General features: G+C 51.1%; 2 protein-coding genes across 3 annotated transcripts in view; one reads left to right on the plus strand and one right to left on the minus strand.

The window, feature by feature from the left end:
* The window catches only part of SLC25A26 (solute carrier family 25 member 26), a 122567-nt gene extending 115990 nt beyond the window's left edge, over nt 1–6577 (plus strand). For both annotated transcript variants that reach the window (XM_059161458.1, XM_059161459.1), the window contains 3 exons: nt 1049–1113; nt 2085–2158; nt 6235–6577. In XM_059161458.1, coding sequence (XP_059017441.1) covers nt 1049–1113; nt 2085–2158; nt 6235–6352 — 257 coding nt within the window. In that variant the 3' untranslated portion in view covers nt 6353–6577. The remainder of the gene's footprint in view (nt 1–1048; nt 1114–2084; nt 2159–6234) is intronic.
* Nucleotides 6578–7354: 777 nt separating this feature from the next.
* LRIG1 (leucine rich repeats and immunoglobulin like domains 1) overlaps nt 7355–18490 on the minus strand; it is a 109979-nt gene continuing 98843 nt past the window's right edge. The window contains exons 13-19 of the mRNA XM_059161457.1: nt 13616–13936; nt 12162–12443; nt 11289–11708; nt 10811–10936; nt 10066–10212; nt 9168–9452; nt 7355–9070 (exon numbers count right to left, since the gene is read on the minus strand). Of these exons, the coding sequence (XP_059017440.1) occupies nt 8811–9070; nt 9168–9452; nt 10066–10212; nt 10811–10936; nt 11289–11708; nt 12162–12443; nt 13616–13936 (1841 nt within the window). The 3' untranslated portion in view covers nt 7355–8810. The remainder of the gene's footprint in view (nt 9071–9167; nt 9453–10065; nt 10213–10810; nt 10937–11288; nt 11709–12161; nt 12444–13615; nt 13937–18490) is intronic.

The raw sequence follows: 18490 nt of genomic DNA on the forward strand, positions 1-18490 counted from the left end.
TGCCTGCTGCCAGAGTTCAGCGTGAGGATCTTATTTCAGCAACACGTTTAGAAAGGTAGTTGGCAGAGAGCAGATGACCTTCACACACCACAAACTTCAGGGGGAGACGTGCTATTTCTGGAGCATCCTTCGTACAAGTGTTGTGTTCAGCCCCCTGTGAAACTGCAGCCCAGCTCACAGAAGCCGAGTCTTGAGAAAGCCCTTTTGGGTTTATTATTTCTATCTCCTCAGGGCCTCTTGGGGTTTAAAATACATCTTTGTATCACACTAAATAAAATGTTGACAACATATACTGTGGTTTCTATTTTTTAAAAAAAAAAAAAAAAAAAAAAAAAGGTCCTCAAATTCCTCTGTCCATAGGTATGGATATTACAATGTGTGGATTTTCTAAATATCAGTTTGGCAGTCATGGTATTCGGTGGAAGAGAAGGTGGGAAGGAAGCTGTGGGCAAAGTGCCTGTGGAATCAGGATGCAGAGGGGGGCCTAGAAATGTCATTACTCGGCCTGGCCTATTCTCTGAAGCCTGCAAAGACAGAAAACTTTGCCCTTTTAAAAGAATTTAGCTGTTAATACTGAAAGTCCCTGCAGCAGTATGCATATTTCTGTGTGCCCATTTTATCTCAGAGCAGAAAAAAGAGCAGCATTTTGGAGTCTGGGTCAAAAACAGTGTCCCTGGAAGCCACGGGCCTCTGAGAGTCTCCGGGAGCAGTGAGCCTCTCCTACGGACAGTGTGTGTCTGAACACAGACGCACAGCCACGTGCACACACACAGGCCTGTTGCTCCACAAAAGAGCAAGATGAATTATGGGGCCTTTTCCCCCACTTGAGTGTGTAAAGCATTATCCTGTCATCTCTTTCACCATCACTGTGAGAGCCACAGGGCGTGTGGGTTTCGCACATGTGCGCCCGCCCTCTCCTTGAGTCAGGCCAGTGGATGTAATGATAAGGGAGTGATCTCAGCAGACTTAGGAGGAATGAGAAAATAAAAGACTGTGTAATACGGTAAACAATCCCTCCTTTACATGTCGGGTCTTCTTCTGTGTGCAGGTGGATTTGCAGCTGCGGTCACCACGCCTCTGGATGTGGCAAAAACAAGAATCATGTTGGCTAAGGTAAGTGTAAATCTAACACTTAGATCACACGGACACAGCTTGTCCGTGCTCCCCACAGGGCTCATGTGTATCGCGAGCCCGTGACTGCGGTGTGAGCCTGCTGCGGCCAGCCGGACACGGCCGTTGGTGAGGGGTGCTGCCGTCGTCCCCGTGAGCGGCATCCGCGTGGCACCCCGCCTTCCCGAAATCATGCTCACTGGCGTCGCGTAAGCCGGCAGGGCTGCTGCAGGGCCTCGGCCGTGAGGCCATGCTCCAGGTTGCTCTGTGTTCACGGCCGACAGACAGGAGGCTCAGAGAGTTGCCGTGCTTCCTACTGTGCAGCGGGTGGGCTAGAGGCACTGAACTCACACCACGTTTGGCCTTCACTGGGTCCATCAGGACAGTTGTCACAGTTTAAAAACATTTTTCATTAAAAAGAAAAATTGTTACGGAAAAAGCTAGACCAAGATGTCACGGAATGCCATGTGCATAACATCTGGGGCACAACCATAGACAAGAAAACGTCCTAGCCTTAGGGAAAAGCGGGACAGTGAGTGCGGGATTCTGTGGGTGGACAGGGCCAAACCCGAGGGAATCGCTCCTGTTTTAAATGGAACGTCGTGCTCTTTATTAAACATGTCGATTAGCTACTTCGGCAAGTTGGGACTGTATAGACTGATCAGTGCCTGTTCTCCACACGGTCACTCTGCTTTCAGTCTTTGTCCCGTGAGACAGCAGCTGGTGAATTACCTAGGCGAGCTCTGCGTCGAGTTTGATGCGAGAACCTAGGAGAGCAGCTTCCTGTCCGTCAGGGCTCACCTGTGGGTGGGAGTAGAAGGGCTTCTGGTCTGGTGTGATCCAGGAGTCCTGATTCCTGAGAAGCTCCCACTCTGTTTCAGACTGTCTGAGCAGAGGGCGGTTGGGAGCTGCCCCCTGAGGATGAGCTGGGGAATTTCATAAGGTAATGGCTTCGTCTGTTGTCTGTCACACAGGCTGGTTCCAGCACCGCTAGTGGGAACGTACTGTCTGCACTGCACGGGGTCTGGCGGACGCATGGGCTGTCAGGGTAAGCACATGCAGGAAGGTGAAAACCCCCTTTCCGCCTCTCCACGGGCTCTTCCTGCCTTTAGCCTGAACGAGATGAAACCCTTTCCTTTCTTCCAGTCGTCCTGGTTGGGTCTCTTTATTTACATTGCACCAACATATTGATATTGCCTGTGTGAGGTGCTAGTGCATGGCCAAGTTGATGCAGCGTCTAGCCACGTGATCACCAGCCTTGTCCGTCTGGATGTTGGAGGACACCCATGTGCCTGCCCACCATCGCCCCCCCATCACGTTCCGGGCAGCAGCTCTGAGCAAACAGGATTCCAGTTATGGAATGCAGGAATGCAAGCGAGCGAGGGTGACGTTTGGAGGAGAGCACTTGTTGGGGAGGCTTCTCACTATGATCAGCAGCAGTTACTTTCGCCACACCCCTGTGTGTGGCGCCTCGCTCCAGCCCGCTCTCTACTGTGCTCTGTGCCCCAGACTCCAAACACCGTGTCCGAAAATGCCTCCTTGGCCAAACGTGCTTTCACATTGCTTTTACCATCTGTACACGTCTCCGTGTTGGGGTCTGGATGGGTCGTGACACAACAGTGTGTGCTTCGGAATGACCTAGCAGGCGTTCTCCTGGGAGAGCAGAGCTGTGGTCGCCTCCTGGAGGGGGGCGATTGAGGGTAGTGTCGTGGCAGGGTGGTGGCTGGCGGGGACAGCTGTGCGAGGCAGTGCCACCACCTGTCCCCGGGGCTGTGGCGATGACTGACTGGTGGGCTGTGTGCATTTGACGGGTCTTTCTTTCGGCCACTCGATAGCAGGGGGACTTGAGGCCTCTTGGTGAGGACCCAGGTGAGAATGGCCTCATTCTCCGGAATTTCCAGCTGGTAGATTGATTGAAAAGTGGGTCCAGCTCTGATGGGCTGATGCCGGCTGATGACGGGCTTAAGGATTTCAAGACAAGAAGTGGGTGTAACAGGAAGGAGCGCTTGAGCAGGAGCGAGGCAGGGAGTGGCAGAGCGGGGTCCCTGGGCCACTTAGAGTCAACACTGCGTGAGAGTCTGCTTGCTTGTGCCTCAGACACATTGGTTTTGACACAAATGAACAATGAAATGTTGTGAGATGGTGTGAGAGAAAGAGGCTCTAAAGCCACTTTTTAGTAGCAGGTAAAAGATTCTCGGTGTTTCAGATAGTTTTGAGCCGCACAGAGATGTTGCGTGTAGTAGCCTTTTTAGATGAGAAGTTACAATGCTGAATTTTACGGCCCTCTTTGTTTCATTGTGGCTCCTAGTAGGTTTTATGGCAACCGCTGGTCAGACCCCCACTCTTAGCTCTGTGGGGTCGGTGTGGGCTGCAGTGCCTCAGCCTTGCTTGAGATGACGGCCAGATGCGGGTACAGCAGGATGGGCCTGGCCTCCGAGAGCTTGTGGAGGAGGAATTCCTGTGAGGACAAGATCGAGACCAAACCCTCCCCATCCCCACTGTGCTGTGTGCTTGGTGTCGTGTGACTGGGCGACACCAGAGTTAGAGGCAGAGGACAGGCGACCTAAACATGCCTAGAGCTCCTGTGTCTGCACTGTCAGCCCTGAAAAGGTGACTGGGAATTTGGCTTATCATCTCGAGTCTGGGCTGTCCCGAGTATGCACAGTGTGGTCCTCAGCAGAGCATCCAAGCGGCCACACTGGTCATTGAGAAATGCTAGTTTTCACTAGCTTCCTACTAACAGGGGGATAAGAGACACCAAATAATTTGACAACAGAATTGTAACTCAACGCAAACAAAATAAAACAAAACAGTCCCTGCAAACATGGGCCGCTGTTGTAAAACCGTTCCTGGGCACCCCGGCCTGCCTCCTGTCTGGTTCCCACACAGCCCCCACAGGCCCTTCCGCCGCCTTGGAGCCCCCTTGTGCGTCTCTGGAGTGTTCTGTGGCCTCGCACTTGCAACTTCCCACCCTGCAGGAAAACGGCGCTGGCCTCTCGGGGGCGAGTGGGGACCCTGCAGTCTCTACATGTTGGTTCTCGTGGGGGAAGACCACGTTCTGGCACCTCCTTGGAATATGTGCTCTCAGACCAACTGGTTTCCCCAAAACAGAACCACCACATGCCCTTCCAGCCCAGCAGCCGGAAGCAGATGGGGAAGCCTGCGCCTCCTGCATTGCGCTTTCCTCCTCGTCCTGTTCCTCAGCTGGCTTTGTGTGTTCCTTGACCATGCCCTTCATGGAGGGACCACGGGGCCTGTGCGCACCCCCGCCGGGCCCCGGGCCCCTCGTTTGTTCATTTGTTCCCTCGCGTGCTCCGCGGTCCGGAGAGCACAACCCCCTCTGCTCCGGCCTCCCTCTGCACAAACGACTCTGCAGTAAGGCTGTAATTACGTTAATAGATCCAATTGTCATCTAGTGAAACCGTAAACTGCTTCCATCTGCCCTGTGCCAGGAGCGGCGGAGTTTATCGGCAGCAAAAGCTGAACCAAGGCCCAGGTTTCAGAAATGTCTGCTTGGGAGGGAGGGCGGGAGGCTGGCTTTCATGGCACAGGTGGTCTTCCGTTGACCTCCCTCCTGGCACCCTTCTCTGTGCAGGCAGGGCCAAGAAGGGTCAGCTGTGTGTCAGGCCGGAAGGTCCCAGGGGCCTCTGAGCGGTAATGGGTGAGTCTCTGTCCTCACCTGCCACCTCCCGCAAAAAACAGGGTGCATGGCGCCGAGCTAAACAACTTTTCTCTTTGTATAGCTTTCATGGTTACCTCTGGACAAGAACAAGAGGTTCTCATCTTATCTGAAGTATTTTAATGTTTTAAATCCCTACTTCCCTAACAAAAGGGCCCGCTAATGCTAAGTCTGTCTTCCTCAGAAGTGCTGAGTGCTACTCACAGGGGAGGTGCCTGACCTATCCCAGCAGCCATGCAGAAATGAGGGGGCGGGGGGGGGGTGGTCTCTCCTGTCCGCTTCCTTGGCCAGTCCCTGTTGAGCTTACTGTGCTGTTTCTCCTCTGTCTTAGAGGTTATGTCCTTTTCACATAACCTGGCCATTTTCACTTTTCTTCCCTAGACTGGGTCCAAAGTGTCCTCACTGCTAACCCACTGGTCCTGGTTTTTACTGCTTTATAGAATACTCTTGGTAAAAAGGCTCAGTTATCCTAGAAAGGCAGGGAATGTTTCTAGTCTTGCCCTCCAGAGAAGGTTGAGGTGTTGGAATAGATGCTTACCACCTTGCCATGCTCACAGGTACAGCTCGGGGAGTTGTGGCAGAACCCACCGCGCAGGTGTGTGTCTCAGCCGCCATGGGCTGCCCACGAGGTGGTTCTGTGCGGTCGCGCTGGTACCAGCAGTGCCTCGAGGACCATCTCTGAACAGACACCCGTGCACAGCCACAGGTTGGCTTTTCGAGGGAACCTCCGGTCTGCGTCCCCAGTAACACTGTTTTCTTTGCCTTTGATTCTTCTGAAGTCGCTCCTCCGACCGGCCTTGTGGGGTGCATGGGGCCTGAACCTTCGAGGAGGTGCTGTCCCCAGACTGTTGGCCTTTCTGGTCCTTCCTCAGGGGAGAAGACAAACAGGGAATGCATGGAGATTCACTTTCCTGTTGTGGCATCACATTTGTGGGCCTCGAAGGACAAAATGCAACCAAGTCCTGGGAGGAGCGGCAGAGCTGTCGGGGAAAAGCTGCTCCGGCTCCAGAGCCTACCTTCCCTTCTTGGCCGGGGGCGGCGGTGGGTGGGGGGCGGCCGCGGCCATGCGTGCCCCCGAGTCAGACCCTGGACTGCCTTACCGTCTCCCACAGACAGAAGCGGTCTGGACGTTTTCAGCAGTCCTGTTGTGGGGACAGAGTCAGTCTTTCTTGACTAATTACTGGACTTAATTGCAAGGCTCACAAGTAAGCTGTTTGGTATTTAGCCATGTTAGCCAACAAACAGCTGGGCCCAAACTTCAACAGGTCTACTTGGGAATGTAATTTAGTGCTGTTCTGGGAGGAAAGAGCACGTGCTCTAAGTGCTGTGCGGGGCTTAATGAGCGCAGTGTGCTGAGCGGAGCAGGCTGTGGGTGTTGGAATTTAACCTTTTTTACACACACAGATTTAAAAGGAATCTTTCCTCCTGCCTTTTTCCTTCCCCAGATTATTTGCAGGTGTCTTCCCTCGAATGGCAGCCATCAGTCTGGGAGGTTTCATCTTTCTTGGTGCTTATGAGCAAACCCGCAGCTTGCTGTTGGAAGTTGGCAGAGAGAGGCCCTGAAGCAGGGACGGTGCCGCCTGCTCGGCTCTCAAGAAAAAGGGTGCCATGGGAGCAGCCGTGTGGTCCTCCGCCCCAGGCTCCAATGTGTGAAGACGGGGACCTTGGGGACCTTGAGAATGTCTTCCCCGCTGTCGTCTGGCTGGCACGCTCACAGGGAACGCAGGCCACAGCGGTACTCTCAACCCTGTCCTCAGTCCCCCGAATAAAGCCATGTGTTGATGCTGAGTCCAGGCTGCTTGGAGCCTTCATTTGATCTGTAGCCGATCTCCCACTTCCTGCCCCCTACTAGCGGACAGAGCGCGGGAGGCAGAGATGGTGGGGCTGGACCGGGAGCAGGAAGGAAGGGGACTCAGAGGGAAAGTGGGGCCCGTGGCTGGGTGTCTCCCCCTGGGGAAGCTTGCTTTGTTGAGAAACAGTGACCTGCAGGTGCAGGCAGGCCTTATGGGCAGTCGTGCTGCTGCTCTTAATTACCCCCAGATTTCCCCTAAAAAACACGATTGTATTATCTTACAGAGAAGCGTCTGGCAGCCCACATGGTGTGTGCGAGAAAGCAAGCAGTTGCTGCTCAGGGCCTCAGTGGGACTGGCTGGCTTCGGCGCAGGAGGGCGCGGTGGGCCCACTGAGGACCTGAGCCCCACTCCACGCTCCTCCATGTGAGACCCAAAGGAGGGGCCGGGGCTGGCTGGGAGAGTGAGCGCGGCTCTTCGTGCCCGTCGGGAAGGGTTGTTGTGCAGTACTGGAAACGAAATGTGGAGGTCACTGTTGCAGAGCTTGACTAATACGCTCCAGGTGGAAGAAAAATTCAGACAGAAATCTCAGGAATCTAGGGGCGGTGTATCTTCCCTGCAGCAAAGAAGTATAGGATTTTGCCTTGCTGAGAAGAAATTTTCCCCTTTTTGGGACAACATAATCAAAGGCAGCGTAACTGCATTTTATTTTAAGGGAGTTTCTGGAAGGGAAGGGGGAGAAACGGTGGGTAGAAGAATGCCCCCAGCCACACAATTAACATTTATAAATGAACCTTTATTTTAGACACTTCAATGCTGTTTGTTAGACACTTCAGTATTTTACATGTTTTTCAATGTACATTGTACCAAAATTTCTATAAATAAATAACTTTGTACATAAAAGTAATACTTCCTCTTTCACATTGCCTCTCAGAAGCAGCAAATTCACATATTTTGTGGAAGTAACAATCAGCTGACTGTTGAGAACACAATTCTAAATGTGCTTACCTTTTAGAACAGTGATGACACTGGAGAGTAAAATTTTACCAACCATTTTGTCAGTCTGTACCTTCAGCTTTTGGGCTAAAGGAACTTGCTTTCTGAGATATTTTAAGGACCTTGTTTCAATGTAATTTTTCCTGAAATACACATTGGCACTTACAAGATGGTTAGCTACAGGTCTCGAAAGTGCAAATACATCCTGGCCAGGGGCCTTGACTTGTTACAGCCCCAGCCCGGGTCTGTCTGTGTGAGGGAAGGAAGTGGACAGACATGCTCCGGATCCTCAGCAGAGAGAAGCTAGCCCTGAAAAGGAGGGACTCGACCCTTTTTCTCCCCCACGGTCAATGTCACGTGAACTCTATTGGCTGAACTAAAACATCACTATTGAAAAATCCACAGGTACCAACACCAGCAGCCTCTATCTTAGTAAAATAAGCCTCAAAGGACAATCGAGTGAGACCGACGACCACATCTGCTTTTCTCAGGGCAGGCAGGCAGGCAGTGCTTCGTTGTTTGGAATGAAGGCTTGCGGTGGATCAACAACCCCCCCCCCCTTCTGCTTGGCAAGGAACTCCAACTTACAAAAGCCTGGAGGGCAGAGGTCCAGGGCTACACGGGCATCTCAGGACGCCGCAGGGAGGCGAGCTGTGGGAGCACCCCCACATGAGTGATGATGGGACGTGGAAGCCCGTGCACCCGAAGGAGGGCCCGGGCTGCGCCGCATCCTGGGGGGGCTGTCCTGGGAAGTGCAAGGCAAACCCCAGGACTTCCCTTCCGCCCCGCCCTCCAGAAACTCCTGGGAGCAAATGTTTTTAGCTTCTACAAATTCCATCCATGCATTAAGGCACCAGAACTCCTCCCCGCCCCCCATTCCAAAATTAAACAGCAACCTGATACGAAAAATAATATTGTCAAAATTGTACTTTTTTTTTTTTTTTCTGTTAACCATGCACTAAAGATTAAAATAGCCTCTGCAAAAGATATATAATATATAGGAAATCTCTGAAAACTCTTATGTACAAGGGTATCAAATACTTTTCTGCTTTTGTACACAACAGCCTCTTGCAGTTCTGGGCTTCAGCTGCAAGTCCTTTAAACCACGGACACTCCACTTGGAAGTTTAAAAACTCTGTACACATCAGTGACGCTTGAACTCAAGCTTCCTTACAGCCTCTCCTACTACCTCTCCTTCCTGTAGAGACGGACACAAGAGCTGAGGTAGACCAAGCCTAGATCTTGGGGGGAAAGAGCAGGGGCACGCCCCGTTTCCCCGGAGGCTGTCCTGTCAGCACTGGGGACTCAGGGCTGGCGTCGCACACCTGGGGGAGGTGTCCGTTGGAAAGAAGCAAGTGCTGGCTTTCACTGGGGACGTCAGGAAAGCCCGAGGTGGCTTCGGAGAGCTCGGGACTACCTGGAGTTAATGTCGAGGGAGGCTGGCGGTCTCTCGAGTCCGGCTCACACAACCTTGCCAAAGTCCACGGAGAGGCCCCTGTGAGAAAGGAAGGGGCACGTCAGAGCTCCAGGCTGGCCTCTTCCCCGCCCCCACCCCACTGCGGGTGCCACCCTGGAAGGCCGTGAACGTCTACCTTTCCCATCTGGAGGCGCCAGTGGCTTTTTCTTCAAGGACGTCGGCATTCTGTCGTGGTTACTGGGGTAGAGGGACCCCCTGCAGTCGGCGCGGGACCCGTCAGCAGTCCCACTGGTTAGAGGTGGCAGAGAATGTTCTCGGTGTGTCTGACTGGACTCCTGGCTACTGAGTGTGCCTGGCTGGGTACTCTCTCTGGTCACAGGCGGAGGACAGAAAGCTTGCTCCTTGGAGTAACCGTCCACACCAGTGTTGCCGTCCCCGCAGGCCACCGGGCTGCTGTGCTCTGCAGGACCGAGCAGAGAAGGATCACAGCCACCGCCCCGGAGCTGTGCATCCCCGCCAAGAAGAGGGAGCTGGCTGCACAGGGAGGCTGGGAGGCCACAGCCCTGCTTCGACCAACTCTCTCAAACCTCCCCTCTCTCCCAGGCATGGTTACAGGAGGAGGACTGGGTAGATACCAAGCCATTAAGGAAGAATGTGCCCTCCGTGTCTCAACAGTTCAGAGGAATTGCTTCATGAGAGAAAGTGGTCCTACTCTTCCATCACAGAAAAAAATTCCCACCACATGACACACCATGTGCTGTCAGGAGTCTTCAGAGTAATTAGAAATACAGCCTCAAAAATAGGCCTGGTGAAAAGGTGCTTCAGGTTGGCCTTTTCCTTTACAAATCTGGAAAGTTCAAGGCCAGGCTTACCACCCCACAGATTGATGTAAGAGACCTGCTACCTCGGAATCAGGAGAGCCAGGCCCCAGCTTTCTGTTCATACACCTAATACCAGATTCTGAGACAGACCTAGACCCATAACACATCTCTTGCTTTCATTTCATGAACAGGTCTACCTGAATTTTGATTTTGAGAACGGATAACTCTTGCCGAGGAGAGAGCAGCTCTTACCCGTCTTCTGTGGCCCTGGCCTCTGCGGCGCTTTCTCCATCACGGTCCAGGGCTCCTTGTTCGAGCCCACGCACAGCTTCGGCTGCCTGCACATGATGCCGTGAGTGTCCGCCTCTGAGAAGAGGCTGGCGTCCCTTGGACAAGTACCTGCAGTAGATTCCCACAGTTAGAAACGATGGGCTCAGCTGGTCAGAGGAAGCTTGATGAGAACAAGCAGCAGGAACTACTGGAACAGTCCTCTTGACAATGGTCTTTAAGGTGGGTGCCTGCTGAACAGCAGGAGCATTGGTAACACAAGCCACCCCCGCAGGCAGGCCTTTCAGAGTGTTCAGGCTGTGCCGGGGAGCGGTGCCTGTGAGGACAGACGTGCTCCCCATAAGCACGCAATCTCCCCTGTAGCGGTAGCTCACCCTGGGAGAGCTTTCTGGTAGCAGAGATGGACCACAGAGCAGGCCTGGGCCCAGCCCTTACTCAACAAATGGACTGGTTTCAGGGCCTGTAATGTCCTTTGCAGCTTATTCAATCCTACCTTATCCTGACCAGGAGATGCTGAGCCCAACAGATCAACTTTCTGGAGCTGGATTTTTTAACAACATGCACAGGGTAGGGCCAAAAAACCCCAACAGAAGGCTCGAGTCTGCCAGCCTTCAATGTCAGATGCACTCAGCATGAGACCATGCATCTGCCCTGGGCAGGGGCGGGGGGGCTCCTGAGGACAGGGTCGCATCGGGCTCCGAGGCCTTACCGTTGCTCTCGATGTGCCCGTTGGCCTGATGGCCACCCTCAGTCCTAGTCACAGTTTCCTGCCGGTCAGAAAGAGTTCCCTGAGACGAGAGGTAGCTTGGAACATCCGGTGGCACGATGGTTTCATCTGCAAGGAGACAGGACAGTCAGATAGCAGGTGTCCCCGTCCTCCGTGGGAACAAGACGTGAGAACACCCATGTGCGATCAGGCCCAGACACAAGCTTCTCCCAACGGCAGCCACCCAAGCAGTGCAGAGAGATGGTCCGGGGGGCCCAGCTCAGCCTCACTTTCCACCTGGGTGTAAAAGACACAGCCGTTGGAGGTCTGAGTCCGAGAGATTGTGAGCGAGCACACAGGGATGGTGAGGGAGCCAGCAAAGCAGAGGCATGACCCCAGGAGGTCACTGCAGTGACAAGCCAGCACGCGGCCGCCGTGCACAGGCCCGAGGCACCCTGCCTCCTCGCCAGCAGTGGCTGACCTGTGTTGGTGACACTGTACTCCTCGCTCTTCTTCCGGGTGTGGTAGATGATGCACACCCAGACCAGCGACGTCAGGACGATGCTGCACACCACAGCGATGGTGAAGATGCCCACGGTGCCGCCGTCCCTCCTGCAGCCGGGGGCGGGCACGACGCTCAGCTGGCTGTGCGCGCGCTCCGTGCCCAGGGTGTTGGAGATCTCGCACGTGTACTGGCCCGCGTCCTCCACCACCACGTTCTGAACAATGAGCAGCTGGTTGCCGGGCGTGAAGTGGTGCCGCTCGGTGAGGCTCAGGGGGCGGCCCCCCTTTAACCAGGTGATGCGGGGCGTAGGGTTCCCGGTCGCTTTGCACTGGAGCGCCACCGTTTCTCCTGTGGACACCACACGGTCTTCCAGGGGCACCACCAACGATGGGGTTTCTGCAGTAAGTCAGAGGAGATGGTTATTCTGGGGGTCTGCCCTGCCTTCTGGACAGATCTTGGATCAGAGCTTTTTGGGAGACCGGAAACTGACCATATCCTGACCGTTCTGGGGAACGAGGAGGAGGAACTCCTGAGCCACAGAGAAGCCCCTTCTCTCCCCCACCTGTCCTGTGCCTGGCTTGTGTGTCTCTCCAGCCGGAGACCCCACCCACCCAGCCCCCGTCCAACCCAAGTCAAAGGGCAGTCAGAATGTTCCATGAAAGCCCTACAGAAAATATTTCCTTAAAAAAAGAACCACTTGTTGTGCTGCTTTCTAACATTTCCTTGAACATTTTACGCAAAGGTAAGCAGCACAGCCCACTTGGCCACAACCAGGTGCCCAGAAGGGGTGACCCCTTGCCCCCTCCACGCATGCATGGCCTCCTAGACTCAGGGTGTGAGTGCTCGGACCGAAGACTGTCAGGGTGGCGTTGGCGGAAACGATGCCGGCCGAGTTCTGGGCAGTGCAGCTGTACACGCCCATGTCCTCCAGCTTCACATTCGTGATGAAAAACACGTCGTCGTCGGGCATGACGTGCATGCGTCGCTCACGTGCGGCGGGGAAATCCGTGCCTCCGTCCTTCTGCCAAGCGATCTGTGGGTTAGGGTGGCCGCTGGCGGCACACTCGAGGCGGGCCGTGGTGCCAGTCCGGATGGCAATATCATGCGGTATTTTGGTGAAGGATGGCAGCACTGCAAAATACAGACCATCAGGCTTGCAGGAAGGAAGAGCTAGACCAAAAGCTGGGACAGTCCTCTGGCGAAGAGCCCCCCTGCTTGGTGGGTGTCTGTCCCCTCCCCGCCGTCTGTGCCGGCATCTGCCTTGACCTGCTCCCACCGCCTGGGAGAGGAGCAGTTGGCTCCCCCAAATAGCCAGCCTCTCCCGTCCATGGCTCGCTCTTGTGAACCCAAGGCTGCCATCCGTCCATGGGGAACAGCCCATAAATACCGGGCACGGATGCCTGCCTGCCTTCGTTAACCACCAGAACAGAGCCCGGGAGACACAGGGATCTGCTCCAACAGGACATAAAGACAGGGGGAAGGAGGACATGCCCTTGCCCTGGGCAGGGCAACGGGAGGGCCCCTCCCTCTTGGGGAAACAGAGGCAGAGAGGCGGTGTCAGGCCCCATCACTGGACGCTCGCCAGCTGGGGCGGTCAGCCAGCTTCCTTCTGCTACGCTCCCCGAGCCAGCGGCCAGCACCCACCAGGGTACCACTGCTGGTACCACTGGTTCCCATCGGGCCTCGGCAACAAGTCTCACAGGTCACGGAGCTTCTGATACAGACGACTCCATCAGAATAAGCCAAGACCACAGGCCACGTGTGGGGTAGAGAATGGGTTTTCCGGTGGCCTTTAAGGGCTTCGGGACCCCGGTTCTAGCACTTAATAACTGAAGGCTTAAAAACCAGGTTACGGTGGGGGGCCGCTCAACCGCTCTAGCTGTCGGCTCCTCTTCCGCCCTAAACGGTGACGGCTGGCAGCCCTGAGAAAAGCCGCCTGAAGAGGCTCCAAAACTCAGAGGGCAGGAGTTTCCCCACAGTCGGGTATGCTGGGAATCTGGACGCTGGAATCATGGTTTGTGGAGAATAATAAATGGATAAAAGTATGAGGCTTGGGCCCATCATTGCATTTAACATAATAACTGGATTTTAAAAAGTCACTAGAAATAGGTAAATCGCTGATAACAACCCTTCAACCTCCAGAACTTGCTCTGGGGCCCCCGGCACCAATGACACCAGTGACAGCCATGACGCCAGTGTCCCATGAGGCTCATGCGTCTCGGGGCCGCATCCTTCTGACACGGTCATGGAGAGCCACGCGCGGCGTTAGAGGACTCGCGCCCACGTGAAGAGAGGTGCCTTACCGTTCACGACGAGCCTGGCCTTGTGCGAGTACGTGGAGCCGAAGTGGTTGGTGATGACGCACTGGTAGCGGCCCTCGTGCCCAAAGGTGACACGGCGCAGGTGCAGGATGGTGGTGTACTCCATCACCTTCCCGTCCTGCGCGCGTACATGGGCGAAGTTCTCCATGTCAGCGTTGGCCAAGACCTCGTTGTCCTTCTTCCAGGCAAATGTCATGGGGGAGCTGCTGCTGCTGGCCGCTGAGCACGTGAACCGGATGTCCTTGCCCACGACGGCCATGGTGGGCTCTGGCTGGGTGATGATCTGGGGCTTCGGTAAGTCATCTGCGGAGAGGAGAGCCACACTGAAGAGCCTCCCGCCCAGGCTCTCCGGACACAGAGGGACGGCGTCTTGCAGGGTATCTGCTCGTCCTCAGCTCCACCAGACACTGTGAGCGACTCGAACAGGGGATCTCTGGCCTTCTCTGATGAGAAACCCCTGAGCAGGGATCACCTCTGTGACCACACCTCTGGACTACAAACCCATCCGCCAGTGCTCCTGCACCAAAGCAGGCATTTCAAGAGTTTCCAGGAGAATTTGCTTCACTTGCTCATCTTACAAAACACACTCACAGACAGGGAGGAACCGTCAGTCGGGAATGCACAGACCTTACCCACCAACTTCACGCCAAGAGGCGGGGAGTGAGAAGCACTTCCAGAACGCGAGACAAACTCTTCCAAAAATCTGTACCTCCATTAAAGCCACAATAATACTGGCAAAGTGGTTGTAATCAACTTTTTCAGAATTCTGGAAGGCTATAACAAGCAAAGGCTGTAACAAACTCATGGAAGGTTGACTCAAGAAAATGCTTGAATCTCAAGAAGGAACATGAGCTTTGTGGCATCTAATTCAGCTTAAGTTCCATGCCTCTCTGCCCAGCTTTGTGGTAGCCTTAAAACCTGGCAGCCTAGTGACCACCGAGAGGGGCAGAATGGCTGTGGAGGCCCTACACGGACCCCATCCTTTGGCATTATTTGACCTGATGTGGTGGGCTCAGCAAGGAAGCCCTGGTCCTAGGACACATGACAGAAATGAGCAGCCCCTAGAGGTGAGGCAGTATCCACTGGAGCCCACAGGAGGCTGGCCCAGAAACCAAAAAGGAAAAGAAAGCAGTCAATGAAAAGGTCCCACATGCTCCTAAAGCTCTAGAAGGCCACGTGCAGGCACAGGGCTATCTGCCTTGCCCAAGAAAGCCCTGGGAGGAGCCTCACTTCCCACCTGTGATTACAAATCAGTGCCAACAGAAGTGGCCACATGTCCTCAGCACACCAGAGATGCTGGGCAAAGGACAGGAGACCTTCTGAGGTGACTGAAGGAGTCTCTGTCCAGTCATCAGCAAACCAGGGGGCACTTCAGTGGCCACATGTAGAGATTACAGTCTTTGTCCAGGAAAGTCACTCAACAAATCGTAATAAACAGAACGACAGCAAACCAGGAGCAAGACGGAAGGAGAAGCTGATCTCTGGAGTTGCCACATGACTTTAAAGGCTCAGTTTCCAATAAACTATAAAACATACAAAGAAATGGGTGGGGAGGAGCAGTCAATGGAAGCTGTTCTTGAGGAAGCCTAGATCTTGGACCTAAATAAAAACTTTACATTGGCTTTATAAAATATCTTCAAAAAACTAAAAGAAATCATGTCTAAGAAAATGAAAGGAAAAGTGTCAGAACACTTTCCCAGCAAACACACACCACTAATAAAGAACTAAAGATTGTAGAAGTAAACCAAATATAACTTTGGGAGTTTAAAAGTATAATAACTGAAATTAAAAATGCACTAGAAGGTCTCAGTAGCCCCACTGAGCAGGCAGAAGGGCTGGTGAAATCGAAACTATCCAGTCTAAGAAACAGAAAGCCGTGGAGTTAGCTGAGAACAGTCCCAGAGACCTGTGGGACATCAAAGCATCACAGCATACAAATAATGCGAGTCCAAGAAGAAGGAGACAGAAACAGTATTTGTAGAAAATAATAACCCCAAACGTCCCAAATTTGGTGAAAAACAGGGACCTACCCATCCAAGAAGTTCAACAAACCCAAAAAAGATAAAGTCAAAGATCCCCACCCAGAAACTTAATAGTCAAACTGTCAGAAGCCAAAGAATCTTGAACAGGAGAGCTGCAACCCAATACAGAAGGGATCCTCGGGGACGTGAACAGCTGATTTCTCATCAGAAACCATGCAGGTGAGGAAGGAGGTATTTTCAAAACACTGAAAGAGACTGGTCAGCTATGAAATCTGTATCCAGCAAAACCGTCCTTCAAAAGTGAAGAAGAAACTAAATCACTCTCATATTTAAAAACAAAAAACCTGACAGCATTCGCTGCTACCAGACCTACCCTACGAGAAATACTAAAGGGAATCCTTCAGGCTAAAATGAAAGGACACATAGTAACCAAAATCCACACAAAGAAATAAGCAGCATGAAAGTAACTACATATGTAAGTATGCAAGTACAGCATATTTTTGTAATGCTCTTTTATCTGATGTAAAAGGCAACTATACAGCAATAATCACAAAACTGTGTTGTAAATAAAGATGTAATTTATATGATAACCACACCACAAAGGAGGGTCTCCACAAATGGAGCTTAGTAGGAGCAAAATTTTGCATACTACTGAAGTTAATTTTATTTTTAATCTGAAGTAGATTGTTTTAAGATGTTAATTATAGTCCTTACACAGTCGTTAAGAAAATTACTCAAAAAATACTAAGATAAACAGAAGGGAATTAAAATGGTATATCAGAAGATACCTAATATGAAACTAGTCAGTAATGAAGAAACAAACACAGGAACAACAACAACAAAAAGATGCCCAGGAAGCAAATAGCACGGAGTGAATTATCTTATCAGTAGTTACATTAAACCAATCAGTTAAACCCTCTTGTCAAAATGCAAGATTCCAAAATGGATTAAAAAAACCCATGACCCAGCTACATGCTTTCTTGTTGAGAGATACACTTTTGAGTCAAGGTCACAAATAGGGAAATAGTTGCCAAAAAGAAAGCTACAGTGTCTACACCAATATCAGATAAAATAGCCTTTAGGACAGAAATGGTTACTAGGGACAAAGAGTCATTTTTTATAATATAAAACAGTCCATCCCAAGACCTAAACATGAAACATATACGCAACAGTAGTTTGTAGAACTCAATACTCCACATTCAATGATCGGATAAAACCATGAGGCAGAAGACCGGCAAGGCAAGAGAAAACCTGAATGACTCGATAAGCCAAGCAGACCTATCAGGCAGATATCTACAGAACATTCCACCCTACAGCAGCAGAATAAACATCTTCAGTTGCACATGGAACGTTCTCCAACAGAAACCATATATAAGGCTACAAACAAATCTCAATACATTTAAAAAAGACAGAAATCATACAAAGTGTCTTTAATGGCAATAAAATGAAGTAAAAAATCAGTATCAAGGAATACTGAGAGTCTAATTTTTGGAAACTACACGATACTTCTTAAGTAAAAGAAGAAATCGTAAGAGAAATTAGAAAGTATTTTGAGATGAATGAAAGTGAAAACAAATACCAAAACTTAAATGCTGCAGCCTAACAGTGCTTCCAGGCAGATTTAGAGCTGTAAATGCCTACATTAAGAAAGATCTCAAATTAGTAACATTATCATTTTTAAGAAATCAGAAAAACAAGGCTATATCCAAACCAAAGAGAAGGAAATAGTGATTAGAACAGAAATAAATAAGAGAAAAATAGAAGGGGGAAGAATCAATGAAAACAAATGTTAATTCTTTGAAAATACTAACAAAATTGAAGAAACTATAGATTTGTACAGTGGAGAAGTGGGGAGAAGACTTCAAACACTAAAATTAGGGAAAAAAAACAAGGCACATTACAACTAAGCCTACAGACATCAGCGAGAATACTATGACTCCTCTGTGTGCCAACAAATGAGAAAACGTCATACACGTACAAACTCAGAAAAATACACTACCAACACTGACTCAAGAAAAATCAAAATCTGAATTGACAGTAACAAGTAAAGAAACAGAATAATTTTAAAACTTCCCACAAAGAAAAGTCCAGACTCAAATGACTACTACTCAAATTTTGGGTAAATTTTACCCAAAATTAAAGAGTAATTACCACTAATCCATCACCTAATCTTCCAAAAAGACAGGTGAGAAGTGAACATTTTTAGACTCCACTGTATGAGTCAAGTATCCCCAGATGATAAAATTAGACAAAAACAAAACTATAGACCTTTATGAGTACAGATGCAAAAATCTTCAACAATATAAAAATACTGGCAAAAAAAAAAATCCTACAACATACAGAAAGGATTATAGACTGTGATGAAGCTGGATTTATCCCAGGAATGCAAGTTTGGTTTAATGTCCAAAAATCAATGTAATACACCATATCAGTAAAGGGAAAAAATCCCATTAATCACCTCAGCAAATGTGGAAAAAATATTTGACAATATCCAACACCCCTTACAATAAAAATACTCAACAAATTACAAATTGAAGGGCATTCCTCAACCAAAAAAAGGCCATCTATGAAAAACGCACACCACCACATCTCATGGTGAAAGACTGAATGCTTCTCCCTGCCTCAAGAGAGACAAAGATGTCTGCCCTCACCACTTCTGTTCAGCACTGCACTGGAAGCTCTACCCAGGGCCATCAAGCAAGAAAAAATAAAAGCTATCAAGATTGGAAAGGAAGAAGTAAAACTCTTGATTTCGGCTCCGGTTATGGTCTCAGGGTCATGAGATCGAGCCCTGTGTTGGGCTCCGTGCTGGGCATGGAGCCTGCTTCAGATTCTCTCCCCTCTTCTGCCTCTGCCCCTCCCCCGCCTGGACTCA

The sequence above is a fragment of the Mustela lutreola genome, chromosome 2 (genome assembly GCF_030435805.1).
Source record: "Mustela lutreola isolate mMusLut2 chromosome 2, mMusLut2.pri, whole genome shotgun sequence".
Lineage (NCBI taxonomy): Eukaryota > Metazoa > Chordata > Mammalia > Carnivora > Mustelidae > Mustela > Mustela lutreola.